At 51.7% G+C, this 18,976-nt stretch overlaps 7 protein-coding genes across 7 annotated transcripts; 4 read left to right on the plus strand and 3 right to left on the minus strand.

Moving 5' to 3' along the window:
- Window positions 1-93: 93 nt before the first annotated feature.
- On the minus strand, window positions 94-1,319 carry CDV56_103032 (uncharacterized protein; the record flags this gene model as incomplete). Its single annotated transcript, XM_026756651.1, has 3 exons — window positions 94-608; window positions 658-1,059; window positions 1,109-1,319. 3 exons carry the CDS (start codon window positions 1,317-1,319, stop codon window positions 94-96), a joined length of 1,128 nt encoding a protein of 375 aa, XP_026611172.1.
- Window positions 1,320-2,663: 1,344 nt separating this feature from the next.
- CDV56_103323 (non-ribosomal peptide synthetase) lies at window positions 2,664-5,444 on the minus strand (the record flags this gene model as incomplete). Its single annotated transcript, XM_026756942.1, has 1 exon — window positions 2,664-5,444. The coding sequence occupies one exon, from the start codon at window positions 5,442-5,444 to the stop codon at window positions 2,664-2,666; it is 2,781 nt and encodes a 926-aa protein (XP_026611173.1).
- Window positions 5,445-6,850: 1,406 nt separating this feature from the next.
- On the plus strand, window positions 6,851-8,797 carry CDV56_103754 (uncharacterized protein; the record flags this gene model as incomplete). Its single annotated transcript, XM_026757373.1, has 1 exon — window positions 6,851-8,797. One exon carries the CDS (start codon window positions 6,851-6,853, stop codon window positions 8,795-8,797), a length of 1,947 nt encoding a protein of 648 aa, XP_026611174.1.
- A 955-nt stretch (window positions 8,798-9,752) lies between these two features.
- CDV56_104042 (uncharacterized protein) lies at window positions 9,753-10,286 on the minus strand (the record flags this gene model as incomplete). The annotated part of the gene is made up of 2 exons (XM_026757661.1): window positions 9,753-9,999; window positions 10,078-10,286. 2 exons carry the CDS (start codon window positions 10,284-10,286, stop codon window positions 9,753-9,755), a joined length of 456 nt encoding a protein of 151 aa, XP_026611175.1.
- Window positions 10,287-11,088: 802 nt separating this feature from the next.
- Window positions 11,089-12,258, plus strand: CDV56_104188 (uncharacterized protein; the record flags this gene model as incomplete). The annotated part of the gene is made up of 1 exon (XM_026757807.1): window positions 11,089-12,258. One exon carries the CDS (start codon window positions 11,089-11,091, stop codon window positions 12,256-12,258), a length of 1,170 nt encoding a protein of 389 aa, XP_026611176.1.
- A 247-nt stretch (window positions 12,259-12,505) lies between these two features.
- Window positions 12,506-14,164, plus strand: CDV56_104329 (uncharacterized protein; the record flags this gene model as incomplete). Its single annotated transcript, XM_026757948.1, has 2 exons — window positions 12,506-13,644; window positions 13,693-14,164. 2 exons carry the CDS (start codon window positions 12,506-12,508, stop codon window positions 14,162-14,164), a joined length of 1,611 nt encoding a protein of 536 aa, XP_026611177.1.
- A 2,271-nt stretch (window positions 14,165-16,435) lies between these two features.
- On the plus strand, window positions 16,436-18,339 carry CDV56_104678 (uncharacterized protein; the record flags this gene model as incomplete). The annotated part of the gene is made up of 5 exons (XM_026758297.1): window positions 16,436-16,592; window positions 16,644-16,898; window positions 16,969-17,505; window positions 17,556-18,073; window positions 18,124-18,339. 5 exons carry the CDS (start codon window positions 16,436-16,438, stop codon window positions 18,337-18,339), a joined length of 1,683 nt encoding a protein of 560 aa, XP_026611178.1.
- Window positions 18,340-18,976: the final 637 nt, after the last annotated feature.

Raw genomic sequence — 18,976 nt, forward strand, 5'->3', positions numbered from 1 at the left:
GCCTGCAGCAAAATAGTCCTCTAATATCGCAAACTCATGAACGTAGAGAAACTTAGAGAACTAGCATACATGTCATATAATGTCCTGTGAATCTCAGCTCAAATGGATACCCTGATCAAATCGCTTCCACATCCCATCAATCAGTTCATGTCTCCTTAAAGCCCAGTCGAATGTAGGATACCACTCCCCTTTACGATACGCCTCGTAAAGTCGCGCGATATTTTGGGCAGGGATGGGCAGCGAATCCCATTCGTCCTCGTCCACTTGGACCTCTTCGACTTGGCCAGACTCGGTACGATACAGCTCCAACTTGGTCTCTGGGGTGCCGACATTAAGGAACAACATCGGTGAAGTCACTCGGAGCCAGCCTTTCTCCCCCTGAATCCGCCAGTCGAGTCGGGGCAGACCTGGCATTTCCTTCCCTGCGTACAGATTGATGCTGACGAATGCATCCGACTTCTCTGTCGTGCCGTGCATCAGGATCTGATCTGGAACGGTGTTGCGGACGGATTGCTCGACCACCTTTCCGCCGTCCGCGTAATCCACAAGGTCCAGCTCCGGGCGACTGATGGCACAGCTGCTGGTGAAGGCTTTGAATTCGCCAAGGACTGTCTACTGTCAGCATGTGGCATATTGCCACAGGTGAGGTGGACATACCGGAAGTCACAGTCTCGAGGGTGTGTCCGACATGAATACTCATCGGGCTTCCCCCCACCGTTCTGTCGAGAAAGTATCGCACATTCTTGCTCTCAGAGGCGACATCATTCCCACACGACCCTAGAAGCGTGCTGGACATAACTCGGCCAATGACTCCCTCGTCTACCAACTGACGCAGCTTGCGGATGACTGGTGCGTAGGAAGCCTGCAGTCCGACAATGGTCTTTGCGTTGTGAGCGGCCGCCAAAGCAGCCATTTCCTTTGCAACATCTAGATTGCGGTCGAGGGGCCACTCAACAAAGACAGTTTTGCCGGCCTCCAAGCTGGGACGCACCGTCTGGAAATGTCGGTCGACTCGGACAACACAGACTACCAGGTCGATGTCGGGATCATTGGCAAGGTCTTGTGAGTCAATATCATTCAACAACCGCGCGGTGATAGATGAACGCACCTTGTGGATTGCCATACGCCTTGGTATCTGTTGGGAGACTGTACTTTTTGATAGCAGCCCGAGCTGACTCAACGGATGAGTTGAGCAACGCTGTAATAGTGAAATACTCCGATCGTTGTAGATATGGGAGATGAGCATTTGGTGCCCAGGCAGTGCCCTCGTAATCGGTGGCGCCAGAGAGGCCGATGAGACCTACACGGATGGTGGGCATGATGAATTTGCTACGGAGATATAGGATGCATATGACACAATGAAGGACAGGGAGATGTGTGTATTTAATATCGAAATCGGCTGGATATCACCCCGATGGATGATTAGAAATACATCACTATTGTAGTCGCCGTCATTGGGTGCTTTGCTGGTTTCTTGGGTTGATTTATAATAACCTCGGATTTCCCAATAAAGAATCAGCTAAAATACAACAAACACACCGTGCTCATGGTAATATCACAACATGATCAGATTCTCAATAACATTGACCAAGACAGTTAGAGCGCCATCTTCCAAAGTGCGTCTGAAAATCATTGAACAGTCGAATACATCTCTTGAACCGATCGACAGTATCTTCCCACGCTCAGGTTTGATTGCAAGACACATCATATCCATCTCATCATCCCACTCAGAGTACTATGAGAAAGCAGAAAAGAGGCAAAAAGAAAAGGATCAGAAAGATGGCCATTCCCAGGGCAACTAACGCCCTGCAAGCTAGGCACAGCTCGCGGTGACCAGATTGCAGTCCTGTCGATTGATATTAGCAATCTACAATGTATGAGGTTCTTTGTAGAAAGGCGTACTCCGTATGCACCAGGGGCAGTTTGTCATATAGATAGGATCATTTTGTCCCTCATGATCATTCGCCTGTTCCTCATCGCCGTGGCCGAACAACCACTGGACGACATTGTCGGCATCCTGTTCACTGCAGCAATTTCTTAGTCCAAATCACAGACGCAAAGGGGTACAACGTACTCATCATATTGATGATCAAACTGAGGCATTGGCTGAGGTCTGACAACCACTGTGTAGTTGGAAATGGGCATGTCGCCAACGTACAATTGGCCATTGACTCGGCGGACCTCACGGAAAAAGGAGGCCATTGTAGCGTATTCAAGTGGTAGAGTTATTTTAGATTCAATGATATGCAGAGATAGTAGTCTCTTCGAGGACAGCAGTCGAGATGGGTAGTCAAGAGGAGAGGTTGACAGGAGAGAAACTGAGAAGGAAGCAGCATCGAGCTTATATAGTCGGGGGTCAATGTCTTGTATTCACATTCCAGGTTCTGGTTATCAATAATATCTCCATGCTTATGATCATTGACAAGTGAATGTGAATATTCATTAGCAGGTAGATCGATATCTCCATTAACAATCCCTCGTGACTCTCTGGCTTCGGCAAGTTCCGTATAAAATGTACAACTGCAATGGAGCCTCCCTCGAGTCCCTTGACCAGATGCAGAAAGACCGGAAGTACTCGGGATCATTACATGTCCAGAATCAATCAACCGAGACCTTATATGATTAGCCACAGATGATGAACATTCCATGCATCTTATAAGATATCATAGACCCCTTGCAGCCAACGCCTTACGCAAGGTCTTCTGGAAAGCAAAGACGTGATCCGCATTGAGCATCGTGTAATGAGCACCCTCAACCTCGTGAAATCTTGGCTCCGAGCGCGTAAAGTCCTTCCACTTACTCAGGTGCTCTCTGAACCACTGCCTCTTGGATGAAGCCACAATCGCTAACGGATTGCAGTAGAAGACATCAATGCAGGCAATCGACTCGCTCGGGTCATAGTCAACCGCCATACTCTGCAGCGAGAACGCGATAGTAGCCCACTTCTCCAGCTGTGACAGCGAGAGCGATAACTCCAAGTACCGGGACTGGTTGAGTTCGCTCATGACCCGAGAGAGGATTTCACCGCGCGACATGTTTCCCATCTCTCCCGACAGTTCTTGGGCACGGCGTTCGCTGATCAGGTCGAGAAAGTAGCACAGGTGAAGCAGACATTCCTTCCAGCAGAGCTGGCGCATGCGAGCCTTGATGTGTGGAGGGAGGTTGAACGAGCCCAGGAAGGCCACCTCGTCCCCGTTGTGCTCGAGGGTTTTTCCAATTTCAAAGGCTAATATGGATCCGTAGGAATATCCGGCCAGTGCATATGGGCCCTTGGCTTGTTTCTTTTTGATGCTGGCGTGATACGTCGTGATAACCTCGTGGATGGTTTCAAACGGCGTTTCGCCCTCGTCGAAGCCCCGAGCCCGTAGGGCGTACACGGGTCGATCGACGATATATCTGGCCAAGTTCAAAAAGACCATAACCTCACCGACGCCGGGGTGAACGAGCCACAATGGCGGCTTGTCACCTTGGCTCTGCAGTATCACGACGGGATCATAACGGGTCTTCCTCTGGGCGTCTTCGAGTGCCTCGGCCAGGGAACGAACTGTGGGATTGATCATGAGCGTAATCGGTGGAATGTCTTGCACGAGATCTAGGTGCTCCTCGAGGTTCTTCTTGAGTTTGATCAGTTCGATGGAGGAAATTCCCATGTCTAGTATAGGTGTGACGACATCGAAGTCGCCCGAGAGACCAGCCAGCGAGGTCGTGAAGATGCTCAGGAGCCGCTGCTCCATCTCGTTCTGGGGTTGCTGGCGCGTATCCTCCCGATACCGCGCGATCATTTCCCGGTTGGTTTCCTGGTAGGTCTTGTAGTCGCCTCTCTCGTAGGCTGTCTTGATCTTGCCTCGGGACAGCTTTCCCAGGGCAGACTTTTGTAACATGGCACCGTCCACCGGCAGAACTGAGGGGCGCGCTCCAGTGGACATCATAACGACTTTGACAATGGCGTCGGTGGCGTGGACCCGAGCAACAGTGTCGTCAGGGTCGTACGAGGGCAGGTAAACCAGAATAATCTCCTCCGTATCCCCTCCGGGCGGGAAGCAAGAGAAACAGCAGGTGAAAGTTGGAGTCACACCTGGGATGCTGGCATCGTCCACCGTGCTTTCAATCTCTTGCGGGTTGTACTTGACACCGTTGACGATCATCGTATCCCTAGACCGACCCATCAGCGTCAACCAACCGTTCTGATCGATGAGTGCCCTGTCGCCAGTTTTGAACCAGCCATCTGGAGTAAACGAGGCTTCTGTGGCTGTCGGATTGTTGAAGTAAGCTTTGAACACGACAGGCCCGCTTACCTCGAGACTGCCAACTGTTCCAGCCGGAACATTCTGTCCAGCCGAGGTGATACGCATCTTGATTCCGGGCATGCAAGCTCCGACTGAGGTGAACTTCAGGGCGTGTTCGATGTCGTACCTGGGGCAGGACGTGTTGAAAATGGCACCAGCACATGTTTCTGTCATGCCGAATCCGGGGATGATAACGTTCGGCGGTGCTCCATATCTCACCAGCAGCGACGACACCTCCTCGCAGGTCCTGGTCACATTCGCCTCTCCACCAGAACAGATGAAGCGGAGGCAACTGAGATCCCAGTGAGATTCAGAATCTGTATCGGCCTGGTCCTTGAGCGCCGTTCGAAGCTTGGCAAGGAAGAAATTGGGGGCAAAGGTGCGCGATACACGGTGGCGATTGATCATCTCGATGAAGCAGAGGGGCTCGGTCAGGACATCAGGAGCAGGGAGATGGATCTGGTCTCTGCGTATGTACAGTCCTTGAAGATGAATCTCTATCAGAGCAGCCACATGGTCCAGCCCGACCCAGTTCATCAACGAGGTACCAGTGCTCGGGGTCAGCATCCACGATTTACCCGCGATAGCGGCCAGAATCTGGCCATGGCTCAGGCAGACAGCCTTGCAATAGCCGGTGCTACCGGATGTGAGCATCAACACGGCGGTGTCATTGAGCTGCGAGTCGTAGAACAGACTTCCCTCTTCCATTGCTTCATTCCCGTTCTTGTCGTTCAAAAGGGACTCGACACAGATTGGAGTAATGACATCCTGGTCTTGGAATTCAAGCAGCTGCGAGGCAGTCGTCAGGCATACTGGATTCTCCAAGGTCTGTGCAAGATGTTCCAGGTGCGCGGCGCGATGGTCCGGATTACCAGAGAACGGAGTGGACATGGCCGGGATGCACCCAGCCAAAAGCACAGCCCAGAACCAGAGGATCCCATCCCAATGGCGGTCAAAGTGCAAAAGAACCACCGATCCAGGCCGGATATGCGTACGGAATTGCAGGGATCGTGTCGCCTGCTTGGCAGCATGGAGCAATTCGCCATAGGAGCATGAGAAGGGGACTTTCTTGTTCCCATGGGAGTATGTTATGACTCTTCCGGCATCGAAGTGAGAAGCAGTGGCCTCTAAAAGGTCTTGAAGGTTTCTGAAAGACATGACTGCAGAACAGAATTCGGACTAGAGATGCGTTCTGAATATCATAGACCCTGTGGTATGAGATATTTTATATTCTCAACCCCAGCCCGCCGCCTTCAACTGATGTCAAGAAGCCAGGTGTACCATTGTTTAAGAGATCAATTGAAACTTGAATATGAGGTTACAATCGCCAGGTCAGGTTGGAATGTCGCTGCACTATGACACCATTGCTTCAACTCGGATAGCCCCTGCGTAATATTACGATGAGAACACCGATTCCTGCCTGCTGCCGTTTGCGAGTCCGTGGTAATGATTCTGGTCACGAGTATCTTCATCATTTGGCTTCTCCTATCCTGAGAGCATAGCGACAAAGCATCTCATATGACTGGTCACTCGTCGCGGCATCATGTACGTAGCCATTGCGTCCCTCCATCTGCAAGAACGAACACTCATAATCTAGAGCAGGCATGACCGATGGAAACCTACCAGCCTATACCACTCTGTAAGACCGTCCAGATCCTCAGCAGAACTTTGAAGCTATCCTAACTTCATGCTGACTGATTCCTAGCTCTCTTAACCGTAGCGGAATCCAATAAGGACCCCTGCTCTATGGTGAAATCGCAACCGTGGCAACGTGACGGAGAATCCAGATCCTTCTCGCCAGACATGAAAACCTTGATTACGATTTATAAAGCCTCCGATATGCTAGATTGCCAGAATAATTGATACACAGATCCTGGGTCCTGATCCTGCATTTACCCCGGGAAACCCAAGGCGCAAAGACCTTGTAGAGCAGTCGACAGGGATTCCTTCCCATATCTCTCAGGTGCCGACCTATACCATTCCATTACTTTTGCTTTCATGGATTCTCAGGAACGCAGTGGTGGCCCTGTTGTGCGAGGATGTTCTGGTGCAAGCGAAATATTCGAGGTCACGGTCCAAGCCTCCGCGGACATGGTGTGGTTTCGATGCTGTCTTTACTCGTCAACGAAATGAGTCGATCATGGAGTAATGCGCTTACTGGCAGCCTTTGTATGACAGTCATTTCAGGCACATATCTATGATGGACTAAGCATGACTCCGGGTTGATCGAGGGGCCGGCTGTCATACAGAGGGCAAACAGAGATCACCCTGGTCTATGCTGCAGAAAAGAGCAAACCGCCCAATGATATCTGCACGATTCGCCTAGTTGCATGCCAAACCTAGCAAATATACCCGACCCGTGAATAGCTTGTCATTGGCTCCAATCATGCTAATATGTGAGAAACACGAGTCTTGAGGCGCTGTGGCTTGTTCGGTCACACAGAACCTCGTGAGCTCCTCATCAGCTGAGGTGAAGACCTGTTCCATCTCGTCGTGAACGCCTCTCAGCCTTGCGCTTGGCTGGAATATCACTTTTCTTTTCTTGCGAGTGAGTCGAATACGAAATGAATGCTTCCTTTCCTCTACAAGACTCGCTTCCGGCCATCGCCAACCATGTTACCGACTGGCTTCTGTGGCCGATTCTCTCGATAACCAGCGCCGTATCGGAAATCTTCTATTCCCTGGTGCAAACTGTCGCAGCGACCGATATGTCTCGAATAGGAGGCAACCTGGTGGAGATATCGGCCGTGTCCACGATCATAGGCGCCCCGATAGCGGAAGCGCTGATTCACGGCCTCAAGGCGGCCTGTGCCCTCGTCTGGGCTCCCATGAGCTGTTTCGGTCAAATTCATGTTATTAAGGCGTGTCTGTCTGCCTCGGTGCCAGACTCCTTGCGCGAATCGATGGGACTCCGCAATCAGTTCGTCGATAATGCCCTCGGAGTCATCCTGCCCGTGAACCGGTTCCGACGAGCGCGTAGCCGTATCGATTTCGGCGACGCGGGTGCAATCGAGATCGTCCCGTGCCGGCGTTGGATAGGTCGATGGGCCTTGACATGGGCAGGAAATACAAATGGCTGGCCGGATGTTGCTCCTCTCCTCTCCCTGCAACAGTGGAAGCGCCGGTCTGGCATGATGACAGCGCACGAGGCCGCGCAAATGGACGCAATCGCCCGGATCAAAGCGTCCGAGTCGCACGAGGACGTGTACACAGCGCATGTGATTTACACAATGGACAAAAATGCTCAGCTGGCGCTGGACACGGTCCCGGCGGCGGAGAAGGGATCGCCGATTGACATCTACCGTTTTATTCCCGACCAAGGGGGCCTTCCATCGCCCTGGAGGGATTGGATCTGTCTTTTCCTGTCGCTGGTCAAGCTGATAGAGGTCTTTGCACTCCGAAAAGTGGGTAGTCGAGGGGTCTGGGCGTGGACGATGGCGGGCTGGGCTCATGCCTTTGTTGCTGCTGTTCTCCTGCAGGTTACCGGTCTGGGCCGCGACAGTCCTTCCAAGCGGACAAGGCATCTGGTAGCGGGTATCCTACCGTCTCCGCTTCGTATGGGCGAGCAAGGCAAGATCGTCTTGGGGATTCCTGCCAACATACGGCGTCATACGCTGTGGCGGATCGTGCTGGGGGTCGGCATTGGCGTCAACCTAGCGGGTTTGCTGGGCACTTTCATCCACCTGGACAATGAGCCGACCGAAGCGCTGTACTTCTGGATCGGATTTCAGGTTCTATGGCTTGTCATGCGGACGATTGTCTACTATTTTGCCGCAGGGGGAACAGCCATCCAGCAGGGAATCATGTCGTGTCGCCGGTGGAACGAGGCGCCACCGGAAGACCGGCAGCAGGTATTGTCGCTTCTCAATGAGTTGGCAAGCCATCAAGCATCGACTCATCCACGGGGCTTTCATGCGTACCTGTTCGACTGCATGTCCTTTGATCAGCTCGGCCGCCTCTTTGTACGAGTGGACTGGACACTGACCCCAAGGCTTCCACCATTTCCGGCCGAGATACGGCTGGACAGCATGGCCGTTCATGCTGTCACTGGCGATCCCATGATCCGGAGTGCCGTCTGGCAACAGGGGGTAGCTCTGGATAACTCCGAGCTGTACGACGCCTGCATTGCGTTTGTGAATCTTGCCTCGGGGGACAAGCAGGGGTACTTGATGGTTGTCCCCTGTGTGCGAGTGTATTCCTGTCACTGTGGGAGTAAAGACGGCCACGACCGAGGGAACAGTCATCCTGACTGCGGCAGGATTGAGTGGTGGCATTTCTTCCCGGTTGATATACAAAACAGCGTCGGTGGTTATTGGCTGGTGGCACATGGCAAGCAGGGAGTCGGACAGCTGGAGGCAGAGATCTTAGATGAAGATGAGCTCGATCGGAGACTCTTTATGGGCTGGTGGAAGATTAGTATCACGGGGATCAGAGTCCTGCGAAAGACATGGGAGGTCTCGGTGCAGGCTGCAGAGATCACATTGTCTTTTACACGCGGGATGACAGAATGAGTTGATGATCATGATAATGGCTATGAATGATGATTGCCGACGACGGGATTTGGGTTCCGATGGATCGTCCGATATATAACTCCTTTGATATCCCCGCAAACCAGCAACCTTAAACAGAAGCATTGCTAGGCGTACTCTCAGAATGATCACTGGAATCTCTCATATCAATCTCCTTGTTCCTCCAGGGACATTGGATGACGCATACACATTCTACGTGGATACATTAGGGCTGACTGCTGCTCCGGTCCCCCAGCTACAGAAAGACACAACTGCCTGGTAATTATATCGACTGCTAAACGGTGGACTATTGCTGAGCGATTAGGTTCAACCTCACGCCAGACGGAAAGCAACAAATACACATTGCATTCGGACAGAATGAACCGGAGTCTCCCCGTCATCCCTGCCTTCGCGTAGGCTCGTTGGAGGACCTCAAAAGGTTGCAGCAGCGAATATATGATCACCATCTTCGAGGCGGCCCGGCTGCTCCTCTACAGGCTGATCCACCGGGTGAATGTTCGGGTGAGACTAAAATACTCTGCATGGGATATGGGCTTTTACTGATCATGACTGTAGGGGAAACTGGGGTCGAATACCCGACACGATTCTTCGCCAGAGATTATGCAGGAAATCGAATCGAGTTCAGTCTATGAACAAACTTGCCCATGTCATTTCCATTATTTCGCCAGAGGGAATACAAGGATCTTTGTCATGATGTCAATTGTTCCAGAGCAAAGATAATAGCAATCTTGTAGCATACTCTTGGGTTCCCATTGTTTGATACTAGATATCTACACCTTATATTCCACGGCATTCGTCTATTCACGTGCCTGACGGATCTCCTCCGGAGTAAACCGTCCCAAGAACAATCGACACACGCAGTACCACTGATAAATAATGAAAATACTGTGCAGGATACATATCAGCATCTGCCTTGTGTTGCAATACAGAAAAGGACTTACAATGCAGACACCCCCAAACAAGCACACGCAATGGTGATATTCTGGAGAGCACTGACAATCCCTGTACCGATTGAGAGCACGACACGTTTATCAGGGTTGATGATCTCGTACGTGCCATGGTTACTTCGCATCACAAACATCAGGGGAAACGCGGCACCCCACATCAGCGTGGTGAAGGCCAAGATGACGATGAACATCTCCCGGGGTCTCGCATTGGTACATGAAACGGGCTTGGTGATGGAGCTAAAGGCGAGGAAGAATTCCAGCGTAGACTGTGACAAATGTCAGGCATCTGTTGAATACGTTTGAGACATTGCCTACCGCCGCCAGATTGTAAGAGGCCGCGGTCGCAAGGGACTCGGTGGTGATTTTGAGATGATACCAGCCGAAAGCCCGAGCACGACGACAGCAGAAACCCACAGGCCAAAACCCCCAGTGATGATCTTAGAGTATAAATCTCCTACTGGGCCGTTATTATCATCCTTATTGCTGGAGACAGGTCTCTGCGCCGCAGGTGTCGAAGACGCCATATCGAGCACGGCCAAGAGGATCACGATCGTTTCAGGGATGATGACCGCCTTATCCGAGCCCAAGAGAGTTATAAATAATAGGCGGCCTTCTTGGCTCGGTTCGCTTAGAGACAAAATGTATAAATTGCCCAGACTGAGCACCTCGTATTGGTAGAAGCACAGACACGAGGCTGAATCGATGCTCCATGGCTGAGCCACATGCCAATGAGTGAATCAACCTTCTTGGCAAGATCATCGATCGGTGCCCTTGGTAGCGACATAGAACTCTGTATGAAGATGCTGGTCACTCATCCTCGACACTGTCTCTCGGACGCCGATTGGAATATGTGCTGTGCTGCTCAGCAAAGGGGTGGGAAAAGCAGAGTGGAAACTCCTGGTTTTCCTGTGCATGGATGCGAACCATAGATCCAATCATGAGTCGACCGATGAATGACTTATATGCGCACCAGGGCAGCTCCCAGCGATGTTAGAATCCAGAGCCTGTCAGGCATGGGCATTCGTCATGACCTCGAGCCACTGCTATGCATCTCTCTGGTTACGGAGAATTCAGCGGAAGATTCCGGTTCCAGCCCCTGTCTGCATGCAACATCCAGTGGAAATGGCGTTATCCAATGCGTTAATCCTCTGCGGGGTCAATTGCTATGGTGGGTTGCTCTGCAGATCGTCTATCATTGTGTAACATCTGTCCATTCGAGTCCTGTCATATGGTTGAGACACACTGGAAGATATAACCTGGCAACTCCCCTGGACCATTCTGCTGAAGGTCATATTATTGTTCGCCAGTTGCTCCATCATGTCGACCATGTTCGGATGGCCAGAACAGCAATGCTTCAATGCGCAGGGATCCCCATTATCCTTCGAATCATTTGAGCTTCCTCCAACAAACCAGCGCATCCTTGGGCCCCCGCACCCTCGAGATACAGTCACGCCGCTTGCTTTGCGTCCATCGATTCCTGACCCATTCCGACTATCCCTGGATACGGTCATCGAGAGCGTTAAATTCCTTCAAGCACAGGACGGAGTCTTGAGCAAGGCTCTAGCTCGCCACGGGACACTGCTCTTCCGCGGACTGCCTATCCACGATGCAAACGACTTTAGCCGCTTCGCTCATGCTTTCGGCTATCGACCGCATGAGATCATCGGGATTGTCGTAGATCGACCCTTGCTGGCGCCGAACGTGGCTCCGGCCAGTGAAGCACCCAAGGAAGTGTTGATCTACAACCACAACGAATCCCCTCAAGTCCCCCATACACCAGAGTACATCTTTTTCTATGCACACCGGGCACCTGACAGGGGCGGAGAGTCACCTATCTCATCTTCGCTCGAGTTGTTTCATCGAGCTCAGCTGGAGATGCCCGAGTTTATTCAAGAACTGGCGGAGAAGGGCATGCTCAGTCGAGTGATATACAAGAAAGAACCCGCTTATGTCGGAGGATCTTCCCTTCGACAAGCGTTTGGAAAGCATGTGAAGGACGGAGACGACGAGGAGACACAGCGCAGGAAGATGGAAGCTCAAATCGCACGGTATGGACGTGGCAAATTCACCACCTGGGAATGGACGGAGGATGGACTGATCGTGACGCATCGTCTCCCTGCTATTCGAACGCAGCCGCATACCAATTTCCCATCGCTTTTCACCGGTCTAGCTACGTACTATAAGAACCTGACTATTAAGAATAACGGGGGCAGACGGAATCTCACCCAACAGATGTATGGGGATGGAACCCCGATTCCAGAACGGTACCTGGCACATTTGACCAAGATTACGGATGAGATTCGGGTATTGCACGAATGGCAACAGGGAGATGTCCTGGTATTTGACAACGTCATTGCTCAGCATGGCCGAGAGCCCTGGGAAGGCGAGCAGGGGGATCGGGTGGTGTTGGCCAGTCTGTGGGATGGCGAGTGTGTGCCAGGGGCTTATGGGTATGGCGAGTGGGCGCAGGTCGTGCAGGCTCTGGACGATGATTGATATAGATCAGTTAAATCATTCTATTTCATCAATGATTAATGTACTTGCATGAAATAGAGTGGATATGTGAAAACCAATAATGATGACTCTTCCATTTCCGTCTCCCGGATTCCAACATCCGCAAGGCTGAATCGGCCCTTGGCATGAGCGTATGAGCTGGTCCACTTCGTGAGTCATACTACTCATTCCTGAACATATATAAGATCTTAACTGCCGACCGATAAAAATTATCTGCAAAGTAAACAGGATGGCGTCGGCAACAGTTCTAACAACGCAGCCCATCTCCCTCGACCGACTCCGAGTCAGCGATTCTACAGATGAAGACGCGATACAGACAACCACCCAGGCCACCGAAGAAAACAATGCATCCCCTCCTGAAGTTCGACCGCGCTGGTCGGATCGAATCCTAGCTCAAGGCCCCTGGGATCAGAAAGTGACCCCAGACATGCTCAAAGGAGCCCCCAGCCTGCCGATGCCAGTCGAGATCAGCGATGCAAAGTCTCTTGCGCCTTTCTTCAACCATCTCAAACACGGCGGCAGCTATGAGATAGCGTCTGATGCTGCAGTCCAGAGCCAGCAGGCATCCGAGCCTTACTACAACGTCCCGACCCTGGAGTTTGATAAGGGGGTACTGTACGAAGACGGCCGGATGGATCTGTGCAAGATGGCTCTTGGTCCGCCACATATCTCGACCCTGATGCACAGTCTGCGATCAAACACATTCGTGCGGCATTTCCTGCTAGGAAATAACATCATCGGCCCATCTGGGGCACAGGCAATCGCAGACTTCGTGCAGGAATTCCCCGACCGCATTGATACCTGGTATCTAGCCGGGAATTGCATAGACGGAGCATCGCTTGCACTCTTGACTGATGCACTGGTCAAGTCGCCCGCCGTTACAAATCTCTGGCTCAAGAGAAATCCCCTCGGCCCAGGGTCGGTTGATTCCCTCTTCCGCCTCATCACACAGACTCCAAGGCTCCGGACATTGGATCTGGATCAGACAGAGCTTGGCGATGCAGGCGTTGCTGCTCTGTTCACTCGATTGGCGGAATATGTTCCTCCTACACCCTTGCCAATGAGAATCCTGTACCTGTCCGCGACTGGGATATCAAGTGCGGCCTGCGAGGCAATTTCCAGGTACCTGGCCTCGCCGCACTGTTCTATCACCTCTTGGTACATGTCCAGCAATCCGATCGGTGACGCAGGGGCAAAAGCGCTAGCTACGGGGCTGCAGCAGAATAAGACACTGCAACGTCTTTCTCTGCAATCGATTGGCCTGACTGACGAGGGGGCGACAGTATTGATTTCATCCCTGCAGGGTCATCCTGCGTTGCAGACTCTGGATATCAGTCAGGCCTATTCCACGCAGGACTTGAATGCGAGGTATGTCTTTGAACCGGCGGATTTAACGCAAAGATACTGACAGGACAGATTCAATTATCTCTCGGCGGAATGCACAATCAACGCCCTCTCCTCCCTGGTGACTTCATCAACGCCTCTCTCCTACCTCGCCCTCGGCCCACAATCCTTTTGCACCACGACCGCCTTGCCCCTGATGACTGCCGCGCAGGAGTCCAAGTCGATCATGTATCTCTCCCTCAAGCCGCTCATCCCGTCGCGGTCCACTCCGAAAGATAACAGACGATTCGCCAGTTTGTCCAAGGCGTTGAGAACGCACAGCTTGTCCAACATCCGTGTGCGCTTCGATAAGCCCACCATGACTTATCAAGAGTGGGAGGATGACCTCAAACGGTGGTGCATTAGCGATGAAGTCAGCGTGCGTAAGATTGACAGCGTGTACCGCAATCGGGCGGCGCAAAAGGCACGCAGGGGTGAGGAGGTTTTGCAAAAATGGTGGTCAGAGGAGGAGAGGGGGGTTCTTGAGGGAGTCTTGCAGGCATAATCTGAGACTACGAAATGGTTTTATGATCACGAGTGTAGGAGCATCCGGGGATCATGCTGTGAACTGTCTTTCATGTCACAAAGGTGATATGGTCGTATAAATCACATCCAGGTCTATCTATTTCAAAAATGATCGATTCAATGAGCATTGCTTCGCCTTGCTGGCTCCCCATCCGCAGGTATCATTGGCTCCTCGGTCTTTGGACGCGCCGAAGCAGCAGAGTTCCCCTTTCTAGGTGCACTCTCGTGCAATTTTGCATGTATCGATCTGACTCGGTGGCGTACTTGCAACGAATTCGGATGGCCGCCCCGTACCGGTAGAAGAGCAATGGCGCAGGCATGCACACAGCGCGAGAAATGCTGGGATCATCGGCGCCCAATGGATCCCAAGTCTGTCATGCATATACGTCGCTATGATCGGGAAGATGGCTCCAAAGATAGAACGGAGAACGATATTTGCTGCGAGCACGGACGCAGCGCAGATGGTATACGAGTCGATCAGGTAATTCATGATCCCGAGGTAGATGAGGATCACTCCGAACGCAAATGGAGAGGTAGCGACGATACTGACACTCCAATGGATAGAGGGATAGTTGTCCCATGCGAACGAGAACTGGCTGACTGGAATGGCCACAGCGCCGGGCATGCAATGGATCAGTCGGGTTTCTGGTGGTGCAATAGGGGATTCGAGATCGGTAAACGTCCGGTGCCAGAGCTTCTTGCGTCCGGTTGTCTTCTAGATCATTGGACGACATGATAGATTGATCTGACCCAGTATCGATCCCACCGTTAACCTCATAGTGCTGATAGAGATAATCATCACTTTGGCTTGGTCAAGATGAGAGCAGATGGCGGACTGCGTGGAAATATCACCTTGCATGCAGCCTATACGGATTCTCTCAAGCCAAGTCATCCATCTTGTGCTCTAGTATCTAACTAGTAGTAAATACTTAGAGTCTAAGAGAAATAAAGGCTCCATAATGATAAGCAATGTCCACTTGATCTCGGAAACTCATCCGGGTTCGAGTTTATAGAGTCGAACTCAAGATCTAGATCAATCATGATATTGATCTAAGATGAAGTTTTAATGAGGCATTTTAGGATGTCACCCAGGAAAGGTTACTTTATGGAAGAGTCGACCGTCCTAAAGGATATATATATATATATGCATGTTTTGTTAACCCATCATTGTTCATAAGAAAAGAAAATATAACTTCAATGGCTTGGCTGTAGTCTCTGCGACAGTAAAGAACCCTCCAAACAAATTCTTTTGAGCATTATGGACAGAAGCTAGTAAGAGTCTACAGGGATCACCCCGGATACTGAATCTCAGCTGATCATCGAATATTGCTTGCACAGCACACGGCACACAGCCCTCGTTCTAGTGTAGGACGGACTGGCCACTAGACCTTCAAAAAGCTTTCGGAATGGGGACACGGAAGATCTACAGCGCAATCCCACGATGTGCAATACCAGCTGCACTAGTTGTCATATTTCAAGTCCTTACTCCTTAGAGCACCGAGCACCGACTTGGTACTGAAAGTTGCGGAGCGGGCCGTAATTTCACTCGGAATGATGAAGCTTGCCAAGCAATCGTCCATTCGGCAGGCCTGTGTGGTGGAGAAGCAAAGAAAGAGTAGTACATTTGAATGCCGATATTTACCGAAGCATTGTCTCGTCTAAAGTAATTCCAATCCTGCAGCTACAGATGTCACATCGTCTCTGAGGTGACTGCTACATTAGCATCATCATCTCGCCTTCACTTCTCCCGTCCTGCATCTGTAGGAGCATATCGAAAAAATGGATGAACTCGGACTGCCTGGAGAGGGCGATGATCTCCAATTGCCAAGGAAGGGAGAGACATGCCAAGACGACGAAGGCAATCAATGCTGGGCGTTCCCTAGGAAACTGGCCCTAATGCAGAGAGCAGGTGTGTGACCGACTCGACGACAGCAGTGTCTCCACATTGGCAAGGCCAAAAAAGCAATCACCGATTACCATCGTTCGGCGTTCTGGAGGCCCGGAAGCAAGGGCCAGAAAGGGTCCGTCCAATAATGTCGATCCACAATGTATATGAGCCAGAGAATGTGAATCAAACCGGGGCTGATGAGGATAATCCCTGCAGAGCAGATCAAAACATTGCGGCAATAATACGCTTTCTGTACTCCGGAGTCAAAGACCTCGATCCAAATGCCCATATATTAAGCTTTAGCAGGCCAGGTTGGAGGTGATCTGAAATGTTCTCCATCCCGCCAAGGGCCATCTGATCATCATGAAACTGCCGAGTCTCGTGGCATATGCGCTGTCTCTGTCGCTCACGGCGGCGAAAGTCATTCCTGATGACGCGCCGGATCCGAATGGCAGTGCCGTGCAGCGCCATCTCATGGCTCGATCGGCCATGATCACGATAGAAAAGAGGCAGCGACAAGGTATGCCCCGTCCATCCCTCGCCGGTGACGACTGATGCTGACTTGGCGTAGACCACGAGTTCCGCCAGAATCTGTCTGCTGTTGCTCGACAGGCGGATGTCATCGTCCAGGCGATCCGCCAGGAGGAGATTGATGACTATTGGCGGCAGTATGGCACGTTCGAGCATCCAGAGGACGAGCGTTTCGCCGGGGAGATGTTCCCTCTGGCACGGCCATACATCAATGCCACTAAGCTTTGGCAGATTGTGAAGCGCATGCCCAAGGGCGCGCTGCTACATGCACACTTGTCGGCCATGCTGCCGTATGGTACCATTCCTTGCGACCGAAGGCATGGTTATCTCCACGTCGCAACCGATCCTTGATGAGCAGAGCGCAGAAAATGCCACTGTTGCTTTCGCGCATGTCAACACGACGATAGACACCTCGGTTGAAACGATCTCCTCGGCAGACTACGTTCCCAACACCCAGGTCTCGGTTCAGATAGCCGCCGACCAGTTCCCCGGTGGCCGTCAAGGCTTCATAGATTTTATGAAGTCCAAGCTGACTATCCTTCCGGAGGATTCGATTCGCCATGAGCTGGGTGTGGACGAGATCTGGAGACGATTCCAAGCGTGCTTTGGTCCCGCGGATACCATGCTAAACTATGAACCTATTGTGAGGACGTTCTACCAGAAGCTGTTTGAACGCTTAGCCGACGATGGCATCAACTGGGTGGAAATCCGCAGCGGCGGATCAAGCGGTAAACTGGTCCATACCGGCCAGGAGGACACCGATCCCGATCTCGATGTCTGGTGGGATGTGATGATTGACGAGATTGAGAAGTTCCAGGCTACCGACAAGGGGAAGAATTTCTGGGGTGCCCGCGTCATCTGGTCAGACACTCGAAGCAAGAACCGGGAGAAGATCACTAAGAGTAAGTCTTCTTTCCTGGTATACTGAAAATCATGCTGAGACTCTTCCCAGGCATGAAGATTGCCCTTGAGCGCAAGCAAAAGTTTCCCGAGCTGTTCAGCGGTTACGATCTGGTCGCACAGGAGGATCTGGGTCGTCCGCTGTCTGACCTAGCCCCCGAGCTGATCTGGTTCCGGGAGCAGACGGAGTACCTGAATCTCACTATCCCCTTCTTCTTCCACGCCGGAGAGACCCTCGGTGACGGCAACTCGACCGACTACAACTTGGTGGATGCCGTTCTCTTCAACTCCCGCCGCATCGGTCATGGTTTCTCCTTGTACAAGCACCCCACGCTCATCGAGGAGGTGATTGAAAAGGCAGTTATGGTCGAAGTGTGCCCAATCTCCAACGAAGTGTTGCGTCTGGCGACGGATATCCTCCACCATCCTCTCCCCGCGATGATTGCTCATGGTGTCCCCACCGCCATCAGCAACGACGACCCGGCCATTCTCGGACAGGATATCGCAGGTCTGAGCTATGATTTTTATCAAACCATCCAAGGGTTCGATAACATTGGACTCGCTGGACTGGTAGGTCGTCCTGTCAAAACCCGATCGCAACCAGAGCTAACGAACCACAGGGAGCTCTGGCGCAGAACAGTCTTCGCTGGTCCAACTTTGAGGACCAGTCCGATGCTGACTGGCTTCGAGACATTGACCTGGCCGCACGAGGCGATGGTATCAAAGCCCAGCGCATCCAATACTGGAATCAGCAGTGGGAGGAGTTTTGCCAATGGATCGTGTCCGAGTATGGTGATCAGTATCCGCCCGCCCAGGTCGCCGCGGTCGCCCACTAGATATCCTCATCGCTTTTGGACTTTGTCGTATTGGAGTATATCATAGATAGTCGATAATATCTGATAACCAAAGGCACCCATTGCTTCTTTCTTTTATTTGTGCAGCGCGCTGTGTAAGCCACATTCACTGCATGGAAGTAGCACGGTCGCAAACCCCAGGGAAAGGCTATATGAAGAGGCTCGAGACGAAGAATTGCTCTAAGCTAGCATCACATCCTAATGAGCGATGAATTTAAGAACCTAAGTATAGATTGTGACGAAAACGAGGTTTTCAGTCAATCATCACAGATGACTTCGGAAGTGAAGGGTGATGGGTGCCTCAGGAACCAAGATCGATGGAAAAGTCAGATGATCTAAGTCCCGTGACCGAGGCTGTACTGGCCTACTCCCTATTCCCTCAGCTGGTGTCAAGCCCAGTCAGATAGTGGATCTCCTGCGTGTTATGGCACCAACATGGACGTCAGCAAACCTCAGCCAGTTGACCCCGCAAGAGAACGACCTCGTGAAACAACCAAGCCTCAGATCACGTGATCAGCTACCCCTACGATAAGATAAGGGAGTAGTCAACAGAAAGGCTACTGATTAAGCTACCATGAAGGAGTAGCTAGAGGAGTAGTGGAAAGCTACTAGGGGAACT

The sequence above is a fragment of the Aspergillus thermomutatus genome (assembly GCF_002237265.1).
Source record: "Aspergillus thermomutatus strain HMR AF 39 chromosome Unknown NODE_246, whole genome shotgun sequence".
NCBI lineage: Eukaryota > Fungi > Ascomycota > Eurotiomycetes > Eurotiales > Aspergillaceae > Aspergillus > Aspergillus thermomutatus.